The following is a 26,639-nucleotide window of genomic DNA, read 5'->3' on the forward strand; positions in this document are numbered from 1 at the left end:
CAGGCTCCACCCAAGGTAACTAGGATTCCCTGAAGCGCATACTCAACCAGCGACCTCATGTCTTGCATTTACAGTTATGCACTGGCATATTCTCAGTTTGATCACAGAGGCTTCACCCCTTGAAAACCAGCTTACTGGAACTGCAGGCCTGCTCTTTGAACCAGGCAGCTGTGGATCTCAGAAGGCACAATGTTTGCCTGAGCGACCACTAACGACGTTTCGTGATAGCCTTTCTTTGGCCTCACTGCTACAGCCCTCTGCTTCGCTACAAACGCTCCTCAGAGCACTGACACCGCGATCACCGAACACCACGTTTGTCAGCTACTGGTGGTGCTTTCCCAGGCTTCATTTTCAGAACTGCAGACGCCACCTCCTCGCAGAGAACAGATGACTCCGTACTTTCCTTGACATCATCTTCTGTCCCAGGAAGCTCTCGGGGCGCAGGCCGGCTGGCGCAGCGTTCGGCCAGCACTCGGCAGCTCCGTTTGCAGCAGGGAACTTTCCTTCTGCTCTTTTTGTGCAGCCGAGCCCTGGATGAAGGTTCCGGTGGGACATCTGGCTGCAGGGAGCACACTGTTTTCTTTACGATTCTGAAGTACTCGGTGTTTGCCCGTGCAGCACCATGCCTTTACTCAGACTTGTGGGAGGCAACACAGAATTACCTCGGGCTCGGGCCCTAAGACAGAGCTTTGCTCTTGAAGGAATACCTGGCACACAACGTACCTGGCTAGTCCAAGTGGCTGGTAGCAAAAAGCATTTTCAACCGGTTTCTGGAATCCGGTAACATTTGAAATAAGAATAATACTTAGCAAATATTTTGCTTAAAAGCCTGGTGGAATAGCAGAGGGTTTATAAAGCATCTGGAATATCAAAGCTGTTCCGTGACAGTTCTTGGGAACATACGCACAATTTCGACACAACTCAACGAGAAGGAGTCGCATGAAAAAGCAGACTTTGGTGTTGAGCCTTAAGCAAAAAGAAAGAAAAAAAGAAAGTAGCTGCATTTTATGATAGGCAGTGGATCGGTGTTTTCAGTTTAGTTTCCTGTCATCGTGACACAAAATTCTGATCACTTGGGCCACCTGACGGGCACCTTCCCTTAAACGCCTCATTGATGAGTAAAATGCTACTCAAGTTTTGCTAATGCCAGTTGAGCACCTCATATAACGGCTGCGTATTTTTTTTTCAAAAAATGAAAAGCAAATACACCCAGTGAGGGGGAGCAATGGACAGGGTACCACAGACAAGATTCCATATGAAATCCTCTTGGAGTCCTATTTTAAAATGATACGAATCCTGGCTTTACAGACTGTAGATGAAGCGCATGCTGGGAAGAAGTATTGTAAAAAGTGTAAACTAAAAAAGACAGAGGGGAAATAAGTTATATACTTAAAAGGAAACTGGTGATATTTGGAGTTTCACAGGGTACAGACTTGCACAGTGCATGCATGGTATTTCTGTGAACTTCGTCAGCACTTTCTTCTGTCTAGAAAAAAAGTGCAAATGTTACATAGGGATTTGGAAGAGAGACAAAGCGTACTGGAGGTTCAAACTCAAAGATTCTGGACTCTACAGCTTCACACTTCTGTAATCATTTGTTTGGATGTCAGTCCCCCAAACACCTTTGCTTCAATACTGAAGCTAGTAAAAGTTAGTCACACGATGCAAACGCTGCCGGGAAAGCTGAGTTTGTTATCGATGCCTAACAAAGAGGAGGGACAATAGTAACGAGGACCTTTTTAATGATAAGCTCTTTCAGACATGGTGGCAGTCTGCCAGAGGGCTGATTAAAAATGTGAGAAAGTAAGAATCGAACGATGGTGAAATAAAACACGGGGGTGAAGAGTCGCAGCAGCTGTACCTGAGGATAGGCTCCTCTCTCCCACCTCTGTCTTGCGCTGTGGTTGCCTGAGCACTTCTCGTTCCAGTCTACCAGGCACCGAGCAGGTAGTGAGAGTTATGCTTTGGGTTTCACAGGCTTTTTTTTTTTTTTTTTTCTGGTAATCTTCACTCTTTTCTCATACCTAGGCTTTCTGTAATTGAAATTTCCTGTGCCTTACCTTCCCTGAGAGAAAAACGGGGGCTGGGAAGGGGAGGGAATCTGTGAGCAGCTAACTTTGAGCAAGCCTCCTTCAGCAAGCCTCTTTCTTGCCTCTTCATCTACCACCTGCAGCCCGGCCCGGCCCGGCGGACGAGCGGGGAGAAGGCCCCGGCCGCTCCCGGCCCGTCCAGCCCCGAGGTCTCGGCCCCGGCCCCGCCGCCACAGGGCCTGCCCCCGGCCGGCACCCCGAGCCCCGCCGGGCCCCACCGGGCCCCCCGGACCGGAGAACTGGAGCCCGGAGGCCGGGCGGAGCCGATCGGCGCTGAGGGGAGGCGGGACGGGCCGGGACGGGGCGGGCCGGAGCCGCCGTGCACATGCGGGAGGCTCCCGGCGGCTGCGGGCTGAGGGGAGCGGCGCGGCCGGGCGGTGAGTACCCGGCACGGCGGGCGGGCGGGCGGCTCCCGGTGGCCGCTGAGGGCTCCGCCGGAGCTGGCGGGGGGGGGGGGGGGGAGCGTCCCCGGCTTCTAGAAGCCGGTTGAAGGCAGCCGGGGAGCCCCCGTGCTCCGCCAGCCGCTGTGCTGAAGCGGGAGAGCTTGTTGGGAGGAGCAGAGGTGGTCCTCAGCCCCCTTCAGCTGGAACCTCGGGGCGCTGTGCCCTGCCAGCCCCGCGGGGCTTCCCCTGCCTCCTGCACGCACGGCTGTGTCCCTCGTGTGCCGCTCAATCCACGCACAGCAATACATTTTATTTTATTTTTCCCACGCTGGCGTGGAATCTGGGGGAATTTTTTCTTTTTTTTCTTTTTTTTCTTTTTTTTTTTTTTTTACAAAAGCTTTCCGTGTATCTTTGATCCAAGAGGAAGGTTATTTCTCCTTCTTCTGTCGTATTTTGCTCCGATCACGGTTTATACGGCTCGCTGCACTCATTTGATGCTGCGTCTAGCGCCTACCTAGTGAGCCAGGGGCTGAAATTACTTGAAGAGGTACCGCTTTGGTGCGTTGACTCAGGTGTTTGGGGTACAGCTTTGCTGTCAGAAGGATGTTTACACGTCCCCGGGGCGATTTCAGTTTATTGGAAGGCAGGGCATTTACTTGAAGACCTCGGGCGCTGTGATTGCTCATCCTCGCAGTTGCAGAGCACCTACAGACCTCAGGCGTTACGTGCACCGGGGTAAGGCTGAGGCGCTGCAGCATTTTGATCTGAGGAACCTGTGGATTTAAATAAAAAAGCACAGTGTTTATGCATTTGGGGCAAATCTTACATACTTCACATCAGATACGAGTTCATCGTCTTAAAAAAACATGGAATGGCTCCTGTCTCGTTACACAAAACCAACCTGAAATAACTTTTTTTTTTTACGCATTAACACACGCACCAAAGGCTGTATTGTCGAATGCGTCCCCCTGGAAGTGCCCCTCCACAGTGGCACGAGAAGCGATCAGGCTGTGAAGTTTCCCTTTGCAGTGGTTTGCTTCAAATATAACATCAGGCTGTTAAAATAGCTGCGTCTCTGCGACGGGTCAGAAGCTATACAAATTGGTCATTGCTGCGTTCCCTCCTGAAGTACCCAACATGCTCTCGCTGCTTCTGCCGTTCTGCAGCGGCAGGGCAAAAAAGGAAATAGTTGTTAATGCTGATCGCAAGCGCAGGGCGACTCTGAAGTGCTGAATAATCGGTGTGACCGATTGCATTTGTGACTGCCAGTACCCGAGTGTCCGTTTTGTTTAGGAATTCTTGGCATGGCGTAGCTTTGCATTTGAACCGAGTTTTTGAGCAATCCTGCGGAGTTAAAAACGTCTCAAAAGCTCTGTTTTGTCTGGTTTATTCTTAACAATGTGCTCACTACCCATGTCTGCAGTTTTGTTGGTTAGGGTAGAGTTAAATATTCATAAATGAGCTGTGTGCGACGTCTTTCAGTTTGGAAACTCATCTAAAGAAATTACAAGATTGCTAGTTCCCAAAGTCACATCCAACATTTAATGCACGATACTTCAGCTCTGGGAATCTTGAGTCTGTGTTAGTCACCCGGCATGAAATCAACTCCTTTGGGTTTGGGGGCATCTCTGGGAAGTCTGGGCACGGGTCTGTTGAAATGCCTTTGGTAACGGGGCTGCTGCATCCTCTCCCCTGCAGCGGTGGACATCGTATCTGACTCCAGATTGCCAGTCGGGTTCTTCTGCCTAGCAGACGCCCTTAGTCCCTCCTCGCCGTTCATTAGCTTGTCCTTAACTCCCTCTCCCTGGTGTTCCCACAGCGCTAGGCTGCTGCCTCCGAATGCGTGCCACGGCTGCTTGCCCCTGCAGAGATGTGAGAGGTGAGCCAAGCGTCCAGGCTGGGCGCTGAGAAGGACCAGGCATTTCTACCCTGTCTCTTCTGCCTCCCTTCTCCCTTTTTCTTCCTCCCTCTGCATTCCCCATGAACCAGATATTTTCTGGACAGCTCTGTGCAGGGTATAACGAGTGCGGGGGAGCTCGTACTAGACACCGGGGTGCGGGGTTTCAAGGGAGTGCCAGCTGCGCTGGATTTGCCATCCAAAAACGTTGTCTTGGGGAGAAATAGCACATGTTCTTACTCCCCGAGAAGCTACAGGGAGTGGAGGGTGAGGGGGCATCATGGAAATGTCTGTGAGCATCCCCGGGAGAGAATTAAGAAGCTTGAGAGTTGCTGCTTCTACATACTGGGTGTTCAAACCTCCCTAGTACGGTGTGTTCTCTCTGCTAAAGGTTCTGCCAAATTTTGGATGTTAGGCAGCTGCAAGGAGCTGGAGGAGTTTACTTAAAATTTTTGGGTTCTGGCCGCTTCTGCACAAAAGTGGAAGGCAGGAGGTGTAAGAGGAGAAATGAATAAGGAAAATCTTTATCCTTTGCACAAGGGGTACTTAGGGTCTGTTCTGGGTGCATTTCACAGAAAGATTTTTGGTTCTGGGCTTGCAGGGCATCTTTGGGAAGGAAGGGAGCAAGTATGTCTGTTTTGAAAGCACAGAGTTGCAAAGTACCTGTAATTCTGACGTTCCTCTAGCTATTGTGCCTGCCTCTAGGGAGAACCAGTCTGAAAATCAGCAGCTGCATGGGATAGCATCTTGAGAGTCACTCTGCAATGTTAGCGGAGACAGTTAATTAGAAAGGACTCATAAAATAAGCATTTTGAATTTTGTGAAGTTACGAAATAGTACCAATATTTTAAAATGATTTTTTCACTTTTTAGGAACTGGTAAAAGGTACTCATTTCTCTATAGGAAGCAAAATGTTATTTGCATGGATTGTGCCTGCAGCTATTTGTTTGTTGACGCACTTCACAGCAGGTAAGGTTTTATATATATACATATATATATATATATATATATATATATATATACACACAGCAATTATCACTTAAAAGAAGCACCCTGGCTACTTATTTTTTTCTTTCAGCAGTGAAAAAACAGTTCTGATTGGTAGATTTTGCCTCGGGTTGTGCTTTTTTGTACGATAACTGGTAGCTAGGCTTTGGTTTCTGATCTCCAGGTAATCGGATCAGTGAAGACTCTGCACAACAATATCTTACGAGTTACTTACGCAGAGACAGGAATTCTTACACTAAAAATTCGGGAAGACCCTCTTCCTAGAGTGCATCGTGTTTTACAGACTGAATGATGTATTCATTTTAAAGGTGTATTTTCCCATTTTGTTGCAGAAGCGTGCAGTAAAGGAAACGTGACTGCTAGCAAGCTTCCCCACGGGGTTGCAGAAATATGCGACAAAGGAAATATGACTGCTAACTCTGCTTCGCATGTCCAGCCTGGAACTAACATTACCCTCTCGTGCCAGCTGAAACAACCGAAATACAATGAGCAGTGCAAGATAGCTATTTTCTTTAACAGTTCTGAACTGATTATTAATTATGGCACTTCCGTGAGCACCGAATTTCAAGTCCTTACATATGGCAAGCACATGTTTACTTGCAAAATAGTTTGTGAGTACAAGAAAAAACTCATTTGTGGAATCGATATAATGTCTGGAAGTAAGGAGAATTTCATTACTTCTTGTTCTTAAACATTTTCTGGGATTCCTCTGAGACATGTTAGGAACTAGTAGGTGGGTGGCCTCTTCCAGAAAGGGTGCTATGTTTTATTGGATTTGTATCTAAAATATTGCTGGCTGGAACTATGCAATACAAAAGGGGCCTTCCACACCCAGATTCCCAGCCACCCACATGGATGTCAGGACTCTGCATACATGTCTGTCCCTCTGCACCCACTGTGTATCACTGTGCAACCTCTGAAAAAGCTAATGTGCTGCTTTACATGTAGTGGCACTTAAATGCTACCCAACTTGTTCCACAATAGCAAACGAGGAAGAGAGTTCCAGTATTTGAGAAACAGAGAGGTGCTAAATGAAACTGCTTGTTCCGAGCAAACATGATAATGCTCACTCTCTCCTGTTCTACGCTTGAAACACACCAGTCTCTTCAGGACACAGGAGACTTGCGAGAATAATTCTAAGGAAATTTTAGATTTTCTTCTTGCCATAGATGAACTGCTGCTGCTGCAGTAGTCATCTTCTGTATGAGTGCTTTGTTGCCTTTTTTTTTTTTAATAAGGAATAATGGTTGACTGCTTCAAGCAAAGCTTGAGGTGCCCAGTTTGATAGTTGTTAAGCAATTGTATTCGTTTGGTACCCTTGCAAATTCACTGCAGGGTTGCTCAAGTGTCAGAGGTCTCAAAAGACTGCATGATAGACTCAGCTATTTTCACGTATAGCGACCTCTGAATACTTTGCACTTACTTGCTTGTCTTTAAAAAACAAACAAACAAAAACAAACCCTAGCATTTCTTCATATTTCTCCTCTCAACAATTTTAAGGAAGAAACTGATAAGAATATCTGTTTAAGATCCTCCAGATCAGCCAAGAAACGTGTCATGTATCCAGTATGGGACAGATGGCAATCCTACCTGCACCTGGGATAAAGGGAGGCTTACATACATAAACACTACATATGTAATACAGTAAGTAACACAGGGAAGTAGGTTCCTTAATACCTATAATAATAACTTAGAGGGTTTTTTATTTTAGTTTTGCATTGTTTGTTACAGATTCAACCTTTTTAGCAAATCACACGAGTTGCTTTATGAATCAGTCAGTCCAAGGCTGCCATGATCACAAAAGCCAACTGTCTCAGTTAAAAAAAACCTTTCCTGTTTACATTTGCGTGTGCTGCACAGCAGTGGTTTACTCACTTCTGGGTTAAGTGGGTAAAGAGAATAAGCCAAGTCATGGCTCCCGTTTTGGAAAGGGAATGTTAATAGTGGAAGTGGTCTTAAAATGTCAGCTTCAACCTGCTGTTTTCCTGCAGTGGATTTTCTCTGTTTAGTGATTATGTGATTAGCAATGCCTGCAACAGAAAACCTCTATTCAAGCAAGTATGTGGGTAGAAAGAATTAATGTTGACGCTTGCAGTCAGCTGGACAGACATTTATTTTTGGAGGTACTGTATGTGACCATCTCTTTGTCCTGCTAAGCTCACTATTACCTGCTTCTCTTGGCCAAAGTAGGAGCAGCATTCCTAGTTTGTAGAAACCCATCATTGCTCTTTAAGCAGAAGGACACTAGATGGTTAATTTACAGAAGAGTGGGGAAGGATGAGTCCTGTAAGTGTTGCAATGGCACATAGAAATACAGCAGTGCTTACTAGTAATTTATTAAGTATATTATAAAATACGACAGATCAGCCCGAAGCAACATGATATAATAATCTCTGATTCAGGTGGAGGAAAGTACATGGAGAAGCTAAATGAGTTACCCGGTACAACAGGTTGAATGACAGATTGAGAATGAAAAGTCATGTTTGAAGCCATACCATCTGACTGTTAGACTACAGATAAATTAAATATTTAATCACCGATTAAATTTAATCATTTCAGTTGTTTAAAGAGTCAAAGTCTCAGCAGAGCCGAACCAGCACGATTGGGTAGAGAAGTGAGCTATACCTCTACGAACTTAGGGATTTAACTTTCACAGGGTACAGGGAAATATTAACTGAGAGGTTGTGTTTTTTTCTAGGCTATCAGAAGGCACTGACATCTTCTGTTTTCTAGAAGAAAATCTGAGTAATAAATTTGGCTCACTGGTTCTGAGCAAGAAGTTGAATTTTGACTCTGCTTACACGGTTGTGGTTGCCGCCTCCAACGAACTAGGAAGTGCTTTTTCACAGCCACTCATGTTCATGTTAATAGACATAGGTAAATGTATTACTTACCTTCATTCAGTTAGAACAAAGTGAAAAGTTTGAGCACTACATCTTTGCTTAAACCCGTCAGAAGAAGTATCCATCCAGTCTCAACTCGTTAGTCTATTTTCCATTAACCCTCTAGTTGTGATGCATACCTGAGTGCCATTTTCTTGTTTTTGTTTTTGCCTCTAGTGAAACCACATCCTCCGAGATTGTTAATGGAATTTGAAAATTCTGTGACAAATTTTGCATTTGTTTGGCATGATGAAGTACGAGCGCAGCACTGTAGAATAAGATACCGTCCGCTTACTGGTTACACCTGGAACACGGTAATCCTTTGTTGGAGGATAAAGGAAGTGATGATCCTTGGAGGTTGCTTTAATATCCTTGTTTCTTTTTAGAATCAGTTTTTCCAAATTGGTCTCTCTCTGTTCCCTAGCGTCATATTTAAAAAAAAAAAATAGACTACTGATCAAAGAGATTTTGATTTGTATCATTGGTCTAAAAATGAAAGAAGGTAAAACTCTCGTCCTGTAAAAATCTGCATGCACGAATAGTTCAAGTATGATGCACTGAAGAATCAGAGCTTATGTTTGGCACACTACTTTATCAAAATGTGGTCGTATCTGCCCATGGTAGCTCATGGCTACAGGTGCTCCATTTACAAATGCTTGGGCCTTATCTAATGCTGGTTGGAAGTCTTTGTATTTATTTTAAATGCTAAATGCATTGCTTGAAGTTGAGTAAAATATGTGAACAGAAGATTTATCAACTTTATTTCTTTGCGAGTTTAATGTTATATGTCCTTTATCTCCATTAAAGGTTGAAAACGTAAATAGTGAAAATTTCAGTCTTTATGGTCTGGAGCCTCATACAGACTACGAATTTCAGGTTAGCTGTAAAATTCATCCTGAGCGAGGACTGTGGAGTAACTGGAGTGCGTTCCAAACCCAGACTCCAGAAGAAGGTAATACAATATGTGGTTTGGTACGCTAAGCCTGTCTCTAAAGTGTACATAGAAATGTAAACTTCAGGTAACGAATTCAAAATGCTGCTTGGTTTTCAGTCCTGGTAAGAAGTTCTGTAAATCCACAAACAAAGCCAACAGAGAAGTGAACTTGTGTAACAGAACAGTTTTCCTCATGAACAAAAAATTAAACTGTTTAAGTTCCTTACAAAACAGGAATTCCAAGAGCTCATTGACAAATTCGGAAGGACATATTCTTTTGACATTGCTGGAAGTTGGAGAAATTTTCTCCATGTTGCCTGGAGCCCTAGCAGCAGCCTCCTGCATTACTGCACATCTGGAAAAGTCAGAGAAAGTTTGTGCAGCTTAACTGGGAAAAGGAAAATGTTTTGTATTGGTTCATATCTAAGCATTTTACTGAATTACTGCAACAATACCATACAAAAGTCAGGATGGCTGCCAAGTGGCCCTGAGTCACTAAGGAACCTCAGGTTTGGGAAGCACTCTCTGGGTTCTTGAGCTCACTTGACAATTTGCTGAGGAGCTGAATGAATCGGCCAGGACACTGCCTGTTCTGTCAACTTCAACAGAACTGAGGGAGGTTTTAACAAAATCGTTTGATTTTGCCAATTCATCTTTTTCCAAGTAAAGAAAATATTTCCTTTGGAGAACTCCCAGGTAGCTCCCTCCACTAAGTAGTGGAGTCATCAGAGATCTGAATGGTTTTAACCTGGCCACACATTCCAGAGAGCAGTCCCCTAATGAATTGCAGCGTGAGCAGATAATGTTCATTGCTTCATAGGACTGCACAGCAGATTCCAGGGAACACCCAGCACAAACATGAGGGCAATTGTATTGGTTTGTACCAGTTCTAATACTAGAGGTCTTCCCGTTGCTGCAGGCTCCTATATATGCTTGCTTGACTTCCCACTGAGCTGTATGAAGTCACGGGCTGCAGAACTGTCCGTTTGTATGAAAGAAGAAAGCTGCTCAGAAGTTTGTGCTTTAACAAAGATGTGTTGGCTGCTTTGGCATCCCCTCCTTTCATATTGTACTTGGCTTTCGTTGCTCTTTTTTTTTGTGAATTACTATAAAACCTTCAGGCTCCTGCAGTTATTACTCATGCTGTTTACCACTACTGACAGCATCAGTTTCTGTAAGAAGCATTGATTGATGCAGAAGGTGTGAACTTTTCCTTCCCTCCCCCACCTTCCTCTCAACAGTTTTCTTACCTTCCTGATGCAGTCTGGGTTGCTATGGTATTTGTGGTCAGCATTCCTCCTCCCCAGCCAGTGCTGTAAAACAAGAATATTTCCAACTAATCAGTATTTCTAACATCGGACTAAGTGTTAGCGAGGTGAGGTTGCAGGTGATGAGCTCTGTGTACACAATGGTTGCTCTTCTTCAAAGGAGTTGAAGTTCTACATGAGAGTTTGGCCTTTAGCAAATTCAGGAGTATACCTTCTTAAGACTTTTTTTCTTTTTTCCGGGTTTCTCTAGCCCTGAGCTGCCACAAAAACTTGCTTTATGCAAGCACTGCTCTAAAGTGAGCATTTTTTTTCTAGCTAACTTATATAGTTCACATGTGAAATGAACCTTAAAATCTGGGCTGGAGTCCAACAGAGGCAATCTGATTTATTTATTTTTCCTGCTTTGAGCTCGCCGATTCCTCCCTCACTCACAGTGAGTGCATTCGGATTTTATTTCTTCTGTGGGTCCTGTTTCTTTTTTCTATTCCAGTCACTATTTGCAGTGGATAAAGGACTAATAGTTCTTAACATTGCTGGTATTGAGGATTTTTTCTGTCCTTGAATTTAGCAAGTAACAGACAGCCCTAGTCCCATTCTAGGTGGGGTTGGGCGTCAGCTGCCTGCTGCTTATGTTATCCGTAACACTTATTGTAATTTTATGAGTTTACTGTGTGCTGGGACCTTGAGGGAACCAAGCTTTATTATCTTTCATCACACTGGATTTCTTTGTATGTCTTTATCTGATTCTGAACTGTTTGAGCACATTGTTCAGTAGTTCTTGCAGCGAGAAGTTTGCTTTAGTGTTATTTTGGAAGATTTACTCAAAACTGTAGAGTTGAATGAGTATCAAACATTCCACACATCAAGGGTTTTTGGGAAGTATCTTCCTGGGACTGGAAGGAGGCTGTGATTCTGCTTGGTGTTCTGACTACTGAATGTTAATTCTGTAAATGTAAGGAGAATCTTGGAAAGATCAGGGCTTTTAAACTATATATGACAAGGTGCTACCCAGCTAGTTGTTAAAGACATTTATTGCCTAGATCCAGGTAGCAAGGAGCAGGTACACAAAATTCCTATCACCTTAAGCTGTCCGTTGTTTTAGAATTGATATAGCCAGCCCTAAGGACCTTCATTAGCCCAACTTCTATGCCAAGGTCAGAACTAATACTGTCACTGTGATTTATAGGCTCCCGTGAAAGTCAGTGATTACAGAGTGCAAAATAGTGCCTGGAAGAACAAAACCCTCTCTTATTCTTGTGATTTGGTCTCTTCGTGACTGCAGTCATATGGGCAGTCACCACGGCAGCTGAGCTCCAGCTGGAATAGCAAATATAGACTTAAAATACAAAATAATACTTTAAAGGCCACAGCACGTTACATCATTTCAGAGAGATTTTAAATCCTAAATTTTAGTCATCTCAGGATTTTTACCTGCGTAGCCTATTCAATGTCTTGGTTGTTTGCTTCAAAATACAGTCATTAATTCTGCTCCCCTTTTTTTCTTCGACATCCAGTGCCCACTGGCCTCTTAGATGTCTGGTACAAAACGCAGGATGTGGACTCTCAGATGCAGAACATTTCTCTTTTTTGGAAGGTAAGACGTTTAAGTAAAACCAGAGCATATACAGTAATAATCAGCAACTTTAGAGGGGGAACTCTACTTTACGTGTTTGCTGGAAGGGTCTTTAACCAAATAGAGCACAGGGCTCTTACCACTGCTTTGTCCAGAGATCTAGAATAACTTTGCTACACAAGACTTTCCTCACCAAGATTTAATCAAGCCTTTTCAGTCTAGAGTGTCCCCTTAAAAGTTCCTAAAGCTTTCCAGCATATTGTGTCAGTGAAAAGCAGATAACAGGCGTTAAAAGTGGAAGCATCACTACTCAGTTACCGCCTTTCTCTCAAAGATAGACATTCCCTTCCCATTTTCACACTGGGTCTCTGGTGATGATGTATGTAAAGGGACAGATAACAACCTTGTAGCCTTTCTAATATATTTTCTAGTTAATAGAATTTTCTATTTTTTCTAATTAATAGAATTTCTCTCTTCATTGTCTACCTTGTTGTTCTTTGCAATGGCTGCCATTCCCTGTCAGAAGATAAATTCTTGGAGGAATGGGGGATGCCATGCCCCATATACTCAGTGGGCACCCACCTTCTGTGGGTGCTTTTGGATATGAACTCCCTTCAGGGGCGTTTTTGCTCTTATATGAAAAACAGGGTGATAAAGAGTGGGGGAGGTAGAGGAGGTGATTTATTTTAAAAGGCCTTTATTATAACCAAACTATATGAAGCTTTTAAAAGCTGGATATAGTCTGGGAAATTGAAATTGTTTTGTCCGTGTTAGTGCTTTGTCAATGGTCAATTGAATCTTGTCATACTGCAGTAGCAGAAGGAAACTGTTTTTCTGTACAGGTGTGAAACAGACAACAGGCAAGCCACATGCAAAATAGTTGGCTAATAATAAAGCTGCAAATCTGAAACTGGACACACTCAGAGCAAGTATTTTCGTATAGAAGGGGCAGAAAATATTTGGTTGTTTGTGTCTGCTCAGTAAGCTGGAGGGCTGGTGGCTGAGGCCCTATAAAGGAAATGATGATGTCTCATATGGAAAGTAGCTTCAAAAGAATTCAGATTAAAACTCAATTGAATTATCCGCGAATTAAAAATTCCACATTACTTACAATTCAGGCTCTTCTTTAACAACATTCACAGTGAAAGTTTGTCTTCAGGCAGCAAGGAGGTGTAAGTGACATCTCTCCCACATCGTGCTTCAGATTCTGACTTCAGGGACAGCATTAACAGAGGGGAGCACGGCAGAGAGAAGCAAGGCAGCCAGCCATAAATAAAAACGTGTCACTTGGCTTTACAGGCTCCTTATTGCATCTTTTCTGTGGAACTTGATACAGAAAGGTGCCATCCGAGGTGCTTGATAACTCATTTTCTCCAGTCTTACCAATACAGCACTAAGAAGTCAGGTCTTAGGAGGGGTCTTCAGATTGTGGGGTGTTTGTTGCAGTGTTTTTTTCAAAACCAGTAAGATTTTTTTTAAGCACGCATTTTCTTTGACTTCTAGTTTTCAATCTGTAGTTAATCTTCCAAATACTAAATCTTCTCTCCACAACAAGTAGTACTACACTGTAAGTGAAAGCAGCAATTCTCGGGTAATTATTTGACTTTGTGGCTTTAAGATGTTTAACTTGCAGTAGAGAGTTGGCAACACTTTATCTACACAGGCTTCCTGTAGTATCATTCATAAAATGGGTGTGATATGTTGTTTTTATAGTTTTCAGAACAGATCCAAAGCAGAAGATGCAGACCGTACAATATACTACCAGTATATGTTTTCGTGTTTTCCCATTAATACCAAGGAAACTATTGCCAGTTTAGTTTCATCAGGGTTTCAAAAGGTTTTCAGAATAGGTTCAGACACTGTATTTGTCCTGAGACACTGCCAAAGTGTTTGTAAAACTGCAAACATTTTCCTATTTTTAAATGTTTTTTTCCCACTTCCTTTTGTTTGGTTTTGTTTTGTTATGACCAAAAAAATAACAACAACAACAACAACCCAAACAGCCAAACATAATTATCTAACTACGTAGGAGCTGTAGGAAACTGTGAAACTGATAGTATGAAGAGTGCTTTCAGTCACCCAGAGTGGAAAAAACAGCTACATAAGTGTTACAAATGACAGTATAGATTGACTCTTCAAAGCAATGTGTATTTAAGTGGTTGAGTTTAAATAGTTCGTTATCTCATTGTGGCTTTTATTAAAATTCTAGATTTTACCGAAATCAAAACTTGCTCATTTTTACATATCTAGCTATGCAGTTAGTGCTCTTTTTCCCCTTGTGAAAAGTGTGACTTGAATCTGAAGAAAAAGAAATCAGTATGTTTCACTGACCCTAGGTATATTTCTGTTTGGAAGGGCAGCAGTTCACCAGCTGAAGAGCTTCGCTAAACTGGAATTACACAGGAAAAACAAATAAGAAATAAAAAGAAAGATATGTAACCTTAAGAGAGAATTTCGGGTAAAATGTGTGTTCTTGTCCCTATAATTAGGGAATTAATTCAGTTACACTTTTGCTTCAAAACAAACAAAACCAGCAATCCTGTATGAAGATACCTGACACGACATAGATGGAGAGTCTAATAAATTTAGCAGGGGAGAGATTCCAAGGGTCCTTCTTTCTGAGGGTCATAACTGGTACCAGGGAACTCTGTTCAGCAACTGAACACCGAGCATACAAAAGGGGAAAACATCTTTGTGGAGGCACTAAATCGCTGGGTAGCACACTATCATGTTACGGTCTGGAGAAAGAGAAGAATGTGGGACTTACCAAAAGGTGGGACTGGAAAAATGTGGCCAGATGCTGTGGATTCCTAAGAGAAGAGCAGTGAAGGAACTGGAATAAGGCTTGGGAACGGAAAGCACAGGTCACAGGGCTGGGCTACAGCAAAATCAAAGGGAGAGCTCAGCATAGGTGTTACATTTTACAACTGTTACACAAATGTGCAAGACCATGGGGGAAAAGGGAAACTGCAACCAGTACACCAGTTGATAAAGCTAGGTTGTTTGGAAAGTACATTTATTTTTTTTTAGTAATAAAAGTACCAGTTCATTTGTGAATAGTATTCTCAGGCTGGTATTGAGGAGGAATTATATTGCCTTTAAAATGCCATAACCGTACTTAAGGCCAACAGATCTCTTAAAAAAAGCAGTCTCAACAAGTTGACCAAGCAATCCCTCTAGCATTGCCATGCCATATTTCCTCTTGCTTTTAGAAAAGAAAAAAGTAAAAACTGCTCATCTGTTACCAAGAACATTAGCCGGAATTTGCTACTGTCCAGCCAGTAACATTGTCACTGTAACTAACTTCTTTTCTGTTAGAACAAAAGGGAGGAAAAAAAATTACTTTCAGGTGAACGCTCCTGACTTACATTGGGTACCTTGAGCATTTGAACTGGGGGGACGCTCTGAAGCCACCATCTGCCACGAGGCAGGGGATCTGGAGTTCCAGAAAAAGAGGCTTTTCTTTGGAGGGCTGATAGCAGGCTTACAGAGAGTCAAGTGATCTGTCTGATCTTTTAATTATGACCACTAGCTCCTAGGAGGTGGTGAAATGTTACTTTGGACGTAGTATTTCTTGGAAAGGAAGAAAAACACGTTGATTCATTCTTGCCAGGAAATAACGCTTTGGTGGTGGCTGAAGAAAGGCTTTTTTCTGCGCTAAAATTCACCGCGGGGAGCTGTGCTGGTGCTGCAGCTGTGTGGTGCATTGGCCACTGCGTGCTCAACCTGCAGAGAGGCTGCAAACCAGCTGGCTTTGGCAATGCACACCCCTTTTGGGGAGCCAAACCAGTGCCTCCCTCCTGGAGCAGTCCTGAAACCTTCCCAGGCAGCTCATCGGTTTGGTACAATCAAAGAGTGTTTGCAATGCACCGAGTGTTGGTGGTTGGGTTTTTACTGTTATTTATTATTCCCCCTGTCTCCCAGTCCGTGCTCTTGTCAGAAGACTGAAATGGTAAGAAATGCGTTTTCTTTTCAGGCTCTGAGCAAGTCAGAAGCAAAAGGAAGAATCCTGCAGTACACAGTGACCTTTGAAGCACTAAATCACGGGGGTTCCAAAGCGGTGGAAGCAGAGGTTACGACACAAACCAGTTACACCAGAACCACTGCAAAGATGGACTACAGGATAACAGTCACTGCTGATAACTCGAGGGGAAGCTCACCTCCTGCAGCCATCGTGACCGACCTAGGCATCGGGGGTAAGGCCTTCCACTGGGTCTGAGCCACGGGAAATAATATCAGCTCTCTGCCGTACACTTCTTGTGGCTACGTGCCACAGAAGCATTCAGATTCTACCACTTTGTGCTCCTTAGGGTTGATCTCAGTGAATCTGCAGCGGCTGGAGTTTTAGATCCAGTTACAGATGTTGTCAGGGGCAAGGGTGCAGGTTCATGGCAAGTCAAGTTGCCCTGAATTAGTACGACTGTAACTGTAACTCCTTCTGCTGACGCGGCTGTAAGCTTCCCTGTAAGCTAGGCTGGCTGACATAGCAGAAAAGTAACTATGCAAAATTAAAAATAAAAAATCATGGGAGAGGGGAAAACTTAAGGGAGAGTGACAGTGAGGGGAAATCACAGCAGAAACAGAACTGTGTATAATTTCATGGAGGCAGTAAGACAAGGACTGGTTTGCAGGCTCAGTCCAATTGTGTTTGTTACAAAAAAACATTCAGAAAAGATGTTGGTGTTTTCGTCACACAGATGAAAAACTGCGGACTTTCCCAACATATCCTCCTGCAGGACAAAGTAACCTGGGCCTAGCTGTGTAAGGAAGAGCTTTGGTCTTGTGGGGATCTTGCACGTTTGTGGTTCTAACGCAGGAGCAGGGGTGTTACTGGGTGCTGTGACGGTATCTTTCTAGGGCTTGGGGGTGGTGTAAACCAAGCTATGTATGTTCAGACCGCCACACCATGAGACAAGGTAAGGATATGGCTGTATTCCTGTCAGCACAGGCAGAGATCACCCTAGTAATCACGACCTTTTCTTTCAGTTTTAGTTTATTTTCATACACTGCATAGCATCAAACTGGATGAAATGCAGTAAAAAACATGTAGCAAACTTATCAAGTCAACCTGGTTAAGGCAAGCTTGTGCTGATGGTGTGGTTTTTGTTTGGTTGTTCTTTCTTCCATGTAAGATTTACCTCCTCCTCAAAAAGTCTCTGCTCTCCCGATGGGAAATGGCAGCATCTTAGTCAGCTGGAAACCTCCCGATAAATCCACTGCGTTCATCAATGGATACGTAGTGGAATGGATGGACACACACAGAAAGAAGAGCCTAGAACCTCATCCGACCTGGATAAAACTTGTAGCATCCAACCTGTCTACAGTGATATCAGGTAACTGCCACGTGGAAATAGGATAGTGCTGAGTGCCATTTTATTTTGAAAACCTTTTAAGAAACAAGTCAGGTTCTAATTTTTACTAATTCAGCATAAGAAATTACAGTATTTAAAGCTTTTTATAGGGGAGGAAAAAAAAATCAGTGGCTGCTTTGAGCTCAGCTCAGCAGTCCCTCAACTGAGATTTATACCTGATAAGTAGAATGGCTCAAAAAAAATCAGTCCTTCTGAAATGAAACAAGACATTTAAAACTCAGCTGGTACACAAGATTAAAGACTTAGAGTATTTCCATTCTAACAGTTATTCGCTATTGACCCAAACCAGTGGCTGTATTCTTTATATCAGCTATAGCTGTGAAGTTACAGTCAGAGTGACAGTCTGTGTTATTCTAGTTAGTCTTCCCTATTTTCCATCCTGGTGCTCTGCCTCCCTGGATTTGAAATCCCTGCTCTTGAGCAACTGGAAAAAACCAGAAAGTTCATGCCGTTGCTTTGTAGTCTGTTTTAAAAAATAGAAAAATAAATTACTGTCACTCATTCATAACCCCCATTAAACATTTTGGGGGGAGGATGTTCGTATGAAGTCATGAGGAAGAAAGGTTGTTAGATTCTTGTGCCTCCTTGGGGACCTTACACGTAGCAAAACCTTCTGTGTCATATTGTAGAGTAATAAGCTGTGTAATAGCTACTTTCCTCCTCTGCTTACCTCGAGCACAAAACGTGGTCCAAGGTTTTCTTTGGAGGATTCAGGTCTTCTGTCAGCCACTGCTTCATGAAACAGCAAAGGGTTTCACCCTTGAGGAGTGTCAATATGACTTTTTAATACATGGTAAGGTTGCGCTAAGCTAAAGAGGAGACCACGATGCATTTTTTTTCTTTCTTTATGAAAGACGTGTAATAAACCAGACAGTTCATCTCAGATCTGGGCAGGTAATGAAAATATTTATCCATAACTGTAAATACTTTAATTGGGTAATTATCCACTTTTTTTTTATTTAGAACACGTAAAAGATAACGTATGCTATGACATCAGTGTATTTGCACTTTATCTGGACAGAGCTGGACGAGTGGCATCAGTTAGGGGATACTCGAGAGAAAAAGGTAAATCGCAGTAATACCCTTCCAGATATTTTTAAGCCAGCTTAAATTGTTCAGCTTTAAAAGTCAGTCTTATGTTTCGTAGCACCATCAGCTGGGCCCCAGATGTACACAACACCACAGACAAATGGTGTCTTGGTTTCATGGGAGGACATCCCTTCCCACCAGCAAATGGGCTGCATCACGGGGTACAACATATACCTGCGAAAAAAGGACAGCAAGGTAGCTCAGGCTGTCTTTGGTAGGTATTTGGTGAAAAACAACGTGATGTGCACGTGGTGTGTATTGAGGGGAGAGGGCTGGGGGTGAAAGATGCCTTCAGACAGCTCTGTATGGTTGAGGAGTCAGACAGCCACTCTACCATGAGGTTAGCAGCAAGATTCAGATGCAGATCTCTGCTACAGCTGTTCATGAACAGCTTCTCCATGCTCCAAGTTCTGAAAACCCCATTCTTTAGTGTTAAACACAGTAAAAACGTGTGCTAGATGCTTCATTTTCTTCTCCCTCTCTTCCTTTCAGCCATTTCTAATGCAACTTCCCAACACGAATTTTACATCACAAACCTACAACGCGGTGAGAACTACGTCCTGTGGATGACGGCATCAACGGCTGCTGGGGAGAGCCCCTGGGGCAACAGGGAGCTAGTTTGCTTGGAAAGTAATGAATCTCTCGGTCCCTTACCCCCAGCAGAGAGGTTCTGTCCCTGGCCCAGTGTTTTGCACACACTAGAAATGCTTTACACACTTTTTAATTGCTGAAGATCTCTGTTTTCAGCTGGGTTTAAGATGTACCTTTCTTCGTCTTCCACCTTTCACCTTTCCTTTCTTTGTCTTCCACCTCTGGTTTTGTGCCAAGCTGTTATCTGTATCGTTGATAGTTCCTGGCTAGCAGCCTTGCTTATTGCAAAGAGGGAAAGAAGGGTTTGACCCTTTCAAGTTGCTTGCCCAGATATTTATGCACATCAGGGTCTGGCACAGAGATCTATGTACAGGTCTTGCTTGCCTCAAAGTCTCACATGAGAAACCTCACTGTGGTACAGAAGCAGCTGTCACCTCAAAGACCCAAGGCGCACAGCATGATGTCTGAGCTTGTGTAGCGTGCAAGGCTATCTTGTGTGGGCCTTGCTTCTGTGCTGCCCAGGGGATGCAAAAGCAAGCCCCTTGGCTAAAGATTTTTGACCACAGATAACGGAAGCAATCAGGTTTTGTCCTGCAAGGTGACTTGTTTTGATCATATTTGTTTTGAGCCCAGATCAAAAAAACCCTGAGAAGGTATTTGATAAAATTTGTGCTCAAGTACTGTCAAAAAGTTTCTTTTGCTCAGTTTCCTCACAGTATGCCACAACAGGAATCAGAGTGGAGAACGGGAACCTGACCTGTAAATATAGCACATCTCAGCAGCCGCAGCGGGCACGGGCTCACACACGTAGAGCACAAAATAGTGACAACAGCTCTGGTTTAACAGCTCCATTCTGCGCAGACCCACACGCAAACTGAGGGAAGGATCTAACTTCTAAGCAGCCGAGCTGTACGAGTTCAGAAATACATCGCCACAGCGTGGGAGCCTGGCGATGCTGTATAGCCCTCTGGAGGCACACTTGTTTCATGGTCTCAGAAGAAATCTAGGGAATTAAAACAATCTGGACAAGTTAAAAGTTTTCCCAGCAGAAAAGTGTGGATTTCTGAAAGTTACATTTTAAATAGATGGTGCAAGCACATTGAAGCCAAGCTAGTCACTGAGACCAGTTAAGTCACTGAGAGTTTATTAAACACGTACTGATCTCCCTAGGATCTTTCCTACTTAACACCCCTCCCTTGCGTGCAGTACCCCCAGCTGACTTCCTCTGTCAGGGGCAGGTTCAGTACTAGAAGAGAGAGAACAGCAATTGCATGTTTTGGATTGAGGGCTAGCTCGAGAGACAGTAGTAGACGTGCTAATGTTACAACGTACCATTGGCTCCAAAAGCCATCAGTCCATTCAGAATCCTGATTTTAAGCCTAAAAAATTTTGGTATGTTTTATGAGTGCAAACACTAGTCAAGCCATGATTGTTATCCAGTTTGAACCCTTTTTTTTTTTTTTTTTTTCTTATTTAAAAATACCAATTCTGTATTTCAGGTGCTGTGGACTGGCTCATTATTGTACTTACGTGCAGCTTCTTTGTATTTTCAGTCTGCGTGTGCTCTATGCGTCCTGCAAGAAAAGTGTGAGTGGATCAACTTCTTTTGTTCCAATAGAAGAGGGCAGTTTTGTTAGAAGGCACAGGAATGTGCTTTTCAAGACATCTTGGGGAACAGCAGGGATGGTTTTGAAGAAAGGTTTCAGATTACGAGTGTAAGAACACATACTGTGCTTAAAATATAGCTGTAGTTCACGTCAGATTTTTTTAATCTAGAGGTTAAGGCCTGCTTCCACTGAAATGAATTTGAAGTAGTACAATCCGTGGTAACTCCCGGAGAACGAAGTCCGACTGCGACTAGAAGCCATTTTTCTGTAAAGCAGCATAAACACCTCCCCGAGCAGACCTTCCAGGACTGCAGTGCGGGGCCATACCTAGCACGCTCTGCTAGGTGCTGCTATTACTCATGAACAGCTAACGAGGGCTGGCGGGAAGAAGATGCTGTGCAGCATTTATTTTTGCTAAATCAGTAGTTGCTCAGCATTACCTCACCCCTGGCCTTGCACCTGGGAAACGTGAACACCCAGAGCAAGCACCCACTGGTAGCAGCAGCTGGCTGCTCGGGCCAGGCCCGACTTCAGGCCTGCCCCAGCCATGCCATCTCCCTGCTTCGGCCTAGGCTAGCTTGCCTGTCCTAGTCCTTTCATCTCTAAATTGATGTAAATTTGCTTCTCCACTTGCAGGAAAAGCAGCAATGGCAAACAAGGAGTAAGCCTGAAAGCCAGGAGAATACTAATTTTTGTAGTCAGATCTCTGTCAGAAAAAAAAAAGTGCAAAATGGCTTGATTTGAACTAAGACTGGGGGGATTATTGTATGCTCTTGAAGTGTTGTGGTGGCCCCAAACATTTGAAAAAGCCTAAGTCAAAAGCTGTTCTGTCCAGTCAGCCGAAACCCATGCGTTCCCAAAAACTTCAGCAGGATGTGCCCGTCCCACGCAGGCCGGGTTTCTGCTGATCTCTGCTAACGCAGATCTGTGATTACACAGAACTCGTCAGTAATTACGTGCGCAAGCAGCACAGCCCAGTTCAGTAGCACTTGCAGCTAGTGGCATTCTTGCTTTTAATTTCACGTGTTCAATTTGCAGATTATATTCTCTGCTTTCTGCCACTGTGCCTCAGTGGCACAACAAAGCCATCCCAGATCCAGCTAATGCTACGTGGGCTAAGAGTTGCGCTTCTGTGAAGGTAAATCACGCTTTTCTTCTTCTCCTAATCCCACCATCTTCAGCGGAAAAAGCAATCAGAGCTTTGTACGTCGGTAATCTCTTAATGCAGCAAATCCAGCAATTTCTGGTGCTGGATAAGCTCCGCTCTGTGTTGCGTTAGGCTGCGGTATGCATCACACAAATGCAGGAACAGAGGTTTCTTGCAGAGGTTTTTGTTTCTAGCAGTAGCTGCTGTGTAGAGGTGCCTGCATTTCAGGGGTGGGAGGTCACAAGGTACTGACTGCAGGCTTAACGTGGCTGCTGTACGTGTGCCCCTCCACCAGGGCGAGCTGAGCGTGCCTTCCAGTCTGTTCCTGCGGGACACAAGCAGCTTTGAAGAGCCTGAAACAATAGAAGTGGAGGAGGGCTTCATAAAGGCAGACTCCCAGATTTTCCACGACAAGCTCATCTTCAGCAACGTTCACAGCAGTGAAAATCACGACTGGCAATCGGAAAGCAGCTTTGAGAAGCAGGAGTCAGAGTACAAGGCTCTGCCCAGCACAACAGACGGAGACAGTTACGAACATCAGCTCCCGTACTTGTACAGAAAGATGGCAGAGGTGACAGAACAAATGCAAAGTGTTTCGGAGTACCTCGCTAACCCCATCACCGACAGAGCGCCAGGTTACCTGCCCGCAGGCATCCTGTCCCCTGGTACAGACACTACTGACGAGCACCAGGAGCTCGAGTGCAGCCCAATCTCTGTCTTCCCAACAACTTTTTTAACACCCGTATTTTCCTATGGAGGGAAACTTAATTTGGACACAGTGAGACTGAACTGCAGCTCTTTCACAAGGTAGGGGGACAGAACAGACTGGCCTTGATTTCTGTACTTCAGTGAAGTATTTCGGTGTGTTTCACTGCAGCTAGTACGACAATGTGCACGTGACACCTCTAGGTGACAAAAGCCAGCTCACAAACCTTGCCAGCAGTGTCAGTCATGCCTTACATTGCAACACAGCAGCTCTTCACCCACAGAGCACATTAAGGTAGAATTCAAGACAGAAGAGCCAGGATTGCTGGGGCTCAGCAGCCTGGCTTTTTGAGAGTTTAATTGCTCAGGCTGCCTTTATGCAGCCTGGTTTGCCTCAGGTCCCTGTCCCACAGACCACAAGCAACCAAGTGTGGCTTGAACTACATCAGACACAAGCTAAAAATCATTTAAAACGACGCTTGCCCAGAAGAGCAAGCACTGATTTCAGTAAGGGTCAGCCCTCGGCAGCTGACAGGATCACGGTTGCAGTCCGTGCTCCAGCTGCACACAAGTGAGAAATGCAGCATTTGGAAACCTGCATCAGCTGGTGCTAAACTGACGTGCCTAATACCCCCCCAGTGTTCTTTTCTGCAGACAGAACATTGGCACAAAGTCGTTGCATCCCCATGACACTGGTGCTACAGCCCCACGCGGGCCTCAAAGGACATGCGATTCATTGTTTCTGCAGCAGGGCTGAGCAGCTCCATCAGGAGCCTGCCCCCATGGCTCAGTTTGGAAAAGAAATCCTCACCAGAAATAAACAGGCAGCGCATGCATACAGTAAGCCAAATGGACCGGGGAGAATTTAAATGATTTATTGAAGTATTCTAATTACAGGCTTGGAGGACATGTTACACATGTAATGACTTTGTTTACTCGGTGTGTATATGTATGCATATTTATAACTTCAGGTTCCCAACATTCTATTTTTGTTTTCTCTGTTCAAGCTCAAGTGCAGCTAGGCACAGAATAAAACGCCCTTAAAAACAAAGCTGAAGGTTTGCTCCCAGAGGTGAGGTAGTCCAGATTTGAACTTACCTGGAGCACCAGCTCGTTATCTCCTCTCCCTGATTCGGGTGACGTCCCCACCCACAGCTGGTCATGCAAGCTGTTACGCAGTGGCATACATTCATGGTGACAGCCTCCTGTGACACTGCCATCTCAAAGCACCTCCACTAAAATCTGTTACCTAGCTTCGGGAGGAAACGATCCTTGGCAGCTCTGCAGACATCTCCTTTTAAAGCAGAAACAAACCTACCTGCACCACAAGACTGCTGCTTCAAGGCCACAGCTTTTCCTACTGCGTTTCACTTGAAATAAAAACGCGAACTGTACTGCTGCATTAGGGAGATCTCTGCTCGTTCCCCTAGTCAAGATCCAGCTATGTTATCTTCTGCAGGAGGTCTATAAACTGCTGTAATCCCAAGTTCAAAGACCACTGCATGACAAGACCGTGATTTTTAATGGTAACACTGCCTTCTAATTTGGTCCAAAACGCAGAGGGATTATCAGCATCACTAATTTTATAGGGTTCTGTACCTCTGCTTGCACTGTGACACCTCTACAGCGGGCGGTGTCTACAAAAATGGTTGCGTGAACATGGGTTTTCGGGTTGCTTAGAAAGGTGAAATTCAAGTCCTGGCACCAGCTCCTCTTGCGTATGGCAGTCACTGGATTTCACTGCAATGCCCAGAGCGTTTCCTTTTGCTCAGCACAGCGATCACAAGTACCCCGGCTCCTCTCAAACCTTAGTTTTCCAGTCTGCTGTTTCTGTGCACTGAAAACAAAGTAAAGCCAACGTTGAGTCAGCTGCCGTTAGATTTGGTCTATAGGTGTGCACTAACTGCTGTTAGATTCGGTCTCTAGCTGTGCACCACGCAGCAGCAGCAGCCCCCATGAAGGCAGAGCAGCTCGGGTGCCCGGCCAGCCACGGGTCCAGGAGCTCCAGCACGCTGCGTGTGGGCAGCCACAGAGCCCCGGGGCGTGCCGAGGGCTCAGCACCCAGCTGGCGTGGTCAGCACGTGGAGGCTGCGAGCCAGACCAGGCACTGCAGCACCCGGCGTTCCACCTGGAAGCAGCTCCCTGGGGATAAGGAGGTGCGGAACAGGATGGTGCCGACCGCCGCTACGGTCTGGGAGCTCTCCACGGCATCCCCAAAGCACAGGGAAGGGCGCTGGCTGTTGGGATACGTTGCAAGAGAATAGAGCTGAGGAGGAACCCCCCCGTAACAGCTCCCGGGACAGCAGCACACCGCTGTACGGCAGCCTCGTGCTGCGCTCCTCAGGGCTCCTCCAACAGCAGAGACCGCTTCCGAAAGGCGCGTTCCTGGGGGAGCACTCGCCTGGTCTGCCTGCACCCAGCACGGGGAGCGTGCTTCTGGCACCTGCCCCTGCTCACCTGGGGCAGGGCACGGCCCAGGCCCGTTTGCAGGCATCACACGGGATCCTGCTCTTACCGGGGCTGTGGCAAGGTTTGTTCTTCCCAAGGTTTATTCAGTCCCTTCTGGACCAGGATACTTACCCTTTCTGTCCAGCCACTCGGTGCGAGCTCACTGCATTCACGGCAAACACTGCGTTGCAGAAAAAGTGACCCCCAGATGTGACCGAGCCTCTTGCTCAAGACACACACACACGAACTCAAGGCACAACACAGTCTGCCTCACCGTGATGGCATCACCACAAGCAATGCGCACTCTCCCTTCCACCCCCAATTTCAACAGGGCTTTCAAAACCGGCAGGATTTGTTATCTGCAGACCCCAATAAAACCACATGCGAGGAGGCTTCACAGCAGCTCCTGCGGTGCAGCCCTGCTCACGTCGTTACTGGGGGCTCAGCCTGGAGCAGTATTTCAGAGCCGTATTTATAACGGTATTCCAGCCTTGGGACTCGCTCACCCCCTCACGGCCACCCCCAAACTGGCCCCAAAGCCCTGTGGTAAGGTCACAGGGCAGCACAGCAGCTGGGCACGGACGGATGCCCTTCCATAGGAACGCGGCTCTCAGGGGTGGTCCGCGGGCACAGGGCAGCTGCCCATCTCAGCATCTTCCCCCAAACCCAGAGGCACCGCCGCCCGTCACTACGAGGAGCTGCTGCACGAGCAAGCAGGAAGCAGCGATGGCCACGCCACGCAGACGCAGCAGCCTGCTCCACGGCCAGGCCTCGCCAGTGCCACGCAGCAGCCTGCACCCTGTCCCACGCGGCCTCGGAGCCCGAGAGGCCTTCAGGCGCTGCTTTTTCAGGAAAAAAAAAAAAAAAAAAAAAAAAAAAAAAAAAGGTACAAGCAAGGCTTGTCCTCCACACAACAGCGGACAAACTGCAGGATTTCAAGTACAAATCCTAAGCACACCTGAACATGCTGGACACATCCCGAATCAAACTTCTGAAGCAAAAAATTACAGTAAAAGTAATCCCACCTGAGTTACTTTCATTCCACCCAGCACAAGCACGAGTACAGCGGTGCTCCCTCACCTCTAACCCGGTGCTACGATGACCCGAGGTCTCACAAGCCGAGACCAGCCAGCTCACTAACAGCAGCTGCGGGCAGATTCACACACTTCAGTCCTCACACAGGTTTTCTTAAGTTTTCAGTTGTCGCTGAAATACGGGAAAAACCTGCAAGGGCCTTCTGCATTTCTGTTTTCCATGGAGTTGAAGTAGCAGCAGGCGGTAACCCACCTGTCAGACAGCGCCGGCTCTGCCTGCCCGCAGCATGAGCGGTGCCCGGGGCCTGCAGCCCCGCGGGCTCCAGCGCTGAAGGCAACAGGAACTGCCCGGGGGCTCCACGGCCCCGCAGAGAACAAAGCGGGGCTGCTTGTCAGGGCGAGCTCAGCACAAGGAGCTCAGCTTCGTTAGTGCAGGACGTCTTTTTTTTTTCCCCCCATTATCAGGCATTTCACCCGGGAGAACAGCGCACGCAAAGAAGCATCAGCTCGGCAAGTTCCCTTTTGGGATCTGCAGCTTGTCCCAGGTTTTGGCCCCCAGCCTGGTGCTCATCAGACTTCTCCCAGGGGTGCAGGCGGTACCAGCAGCAGAC

General features: G+C 45.5%; 1 protein-coding gene across 1 annotated transcript; it reads left to right on the plus strand.

Annotated features, from left to right (window-relative positions):
- Nucleotides 1–2,409: 2,409 nt before the first annotated feature.
- IL12RB2 (interleukin 12 receptor subunit beta 2) lies at nt 2,410–25,841 on the plus strand. Its single transcript, XM_050712262.1, has 17 exons — nt 2,410–2,467; nt 4,293–4,352; nt 5,243–5,339; nt 5,711–6,037; nt 6,908–7,022; nt 8,077–8,255; nt 8,438–8,574; nt 9,068–9,212; nt 11,977–12,056; nt 16,012–16,231; nt 17,168–17,368; nt 18,371–18,472; nt 18,555–18,710; nt 18,989–19,126; nt 20,587–20,674; nt 21,733–21,832; nt 22,137–25,841. The coding sequence occupies exons 3-17, from the start codon at nt 5,282–5,284 to the stop codon at nt 22,650–22,652; spliced, it is 2,562 nt and encodes an 853-aa protein (XP_050568219.1). The 5' UTR covers nt 2,410–2,467; nt 4,293–4,352; nt 5,243–5,281; the 3' UTR covers nt 22,653–25,841.
- Nucleotides 25,842–26,639: the final 798 nt, after the last annotated feature.

Source organism: Cygnus atratus, chromosome 8 (genome assembly GCF_013377495.2).
Source record: "Cygnus atratus isolate AKBS03 ecotype Queensland, Australia chromosome 8, CAtr_DNAZoo_HiC_assembly, whole genome shotgun sequence".
Taxonomy (NCBI): domain Eukaryota; kingdom Metazoa; phylum Chordata; class Aves; order Anseriformes; family Anatidae; genus Cygnus; species Cygnus atratus.

What these genes read in the sequence shown, in the direction of transcription:
- IL12RB2 (XM_050712262.1), top strand. Translation starts at nt 5,282, where the DNA reads ATGTTATTTGCATGGATTGTGCCTGCAGCTATTTGTTTGTTGACGCAC. An exon ending in GGAGCTAGTTTGCTTGGAAA is followed by an intron (nt 19,127 to 20,586) that starts GTAATGAATCTC and finishes TCTGTATTTCAG; the next exon opens with GTGCTGTGGACTGGCTCATT. An exon ending in ATGCGTCCTGCAAGAAAAGT is followed by an intron (nt 20,675 to 21,732) that starts GTGAGTGGATCA and finishes TTCAATTTGCAG; the next exon opens with ATTATATTCTCTGCTTTCTG.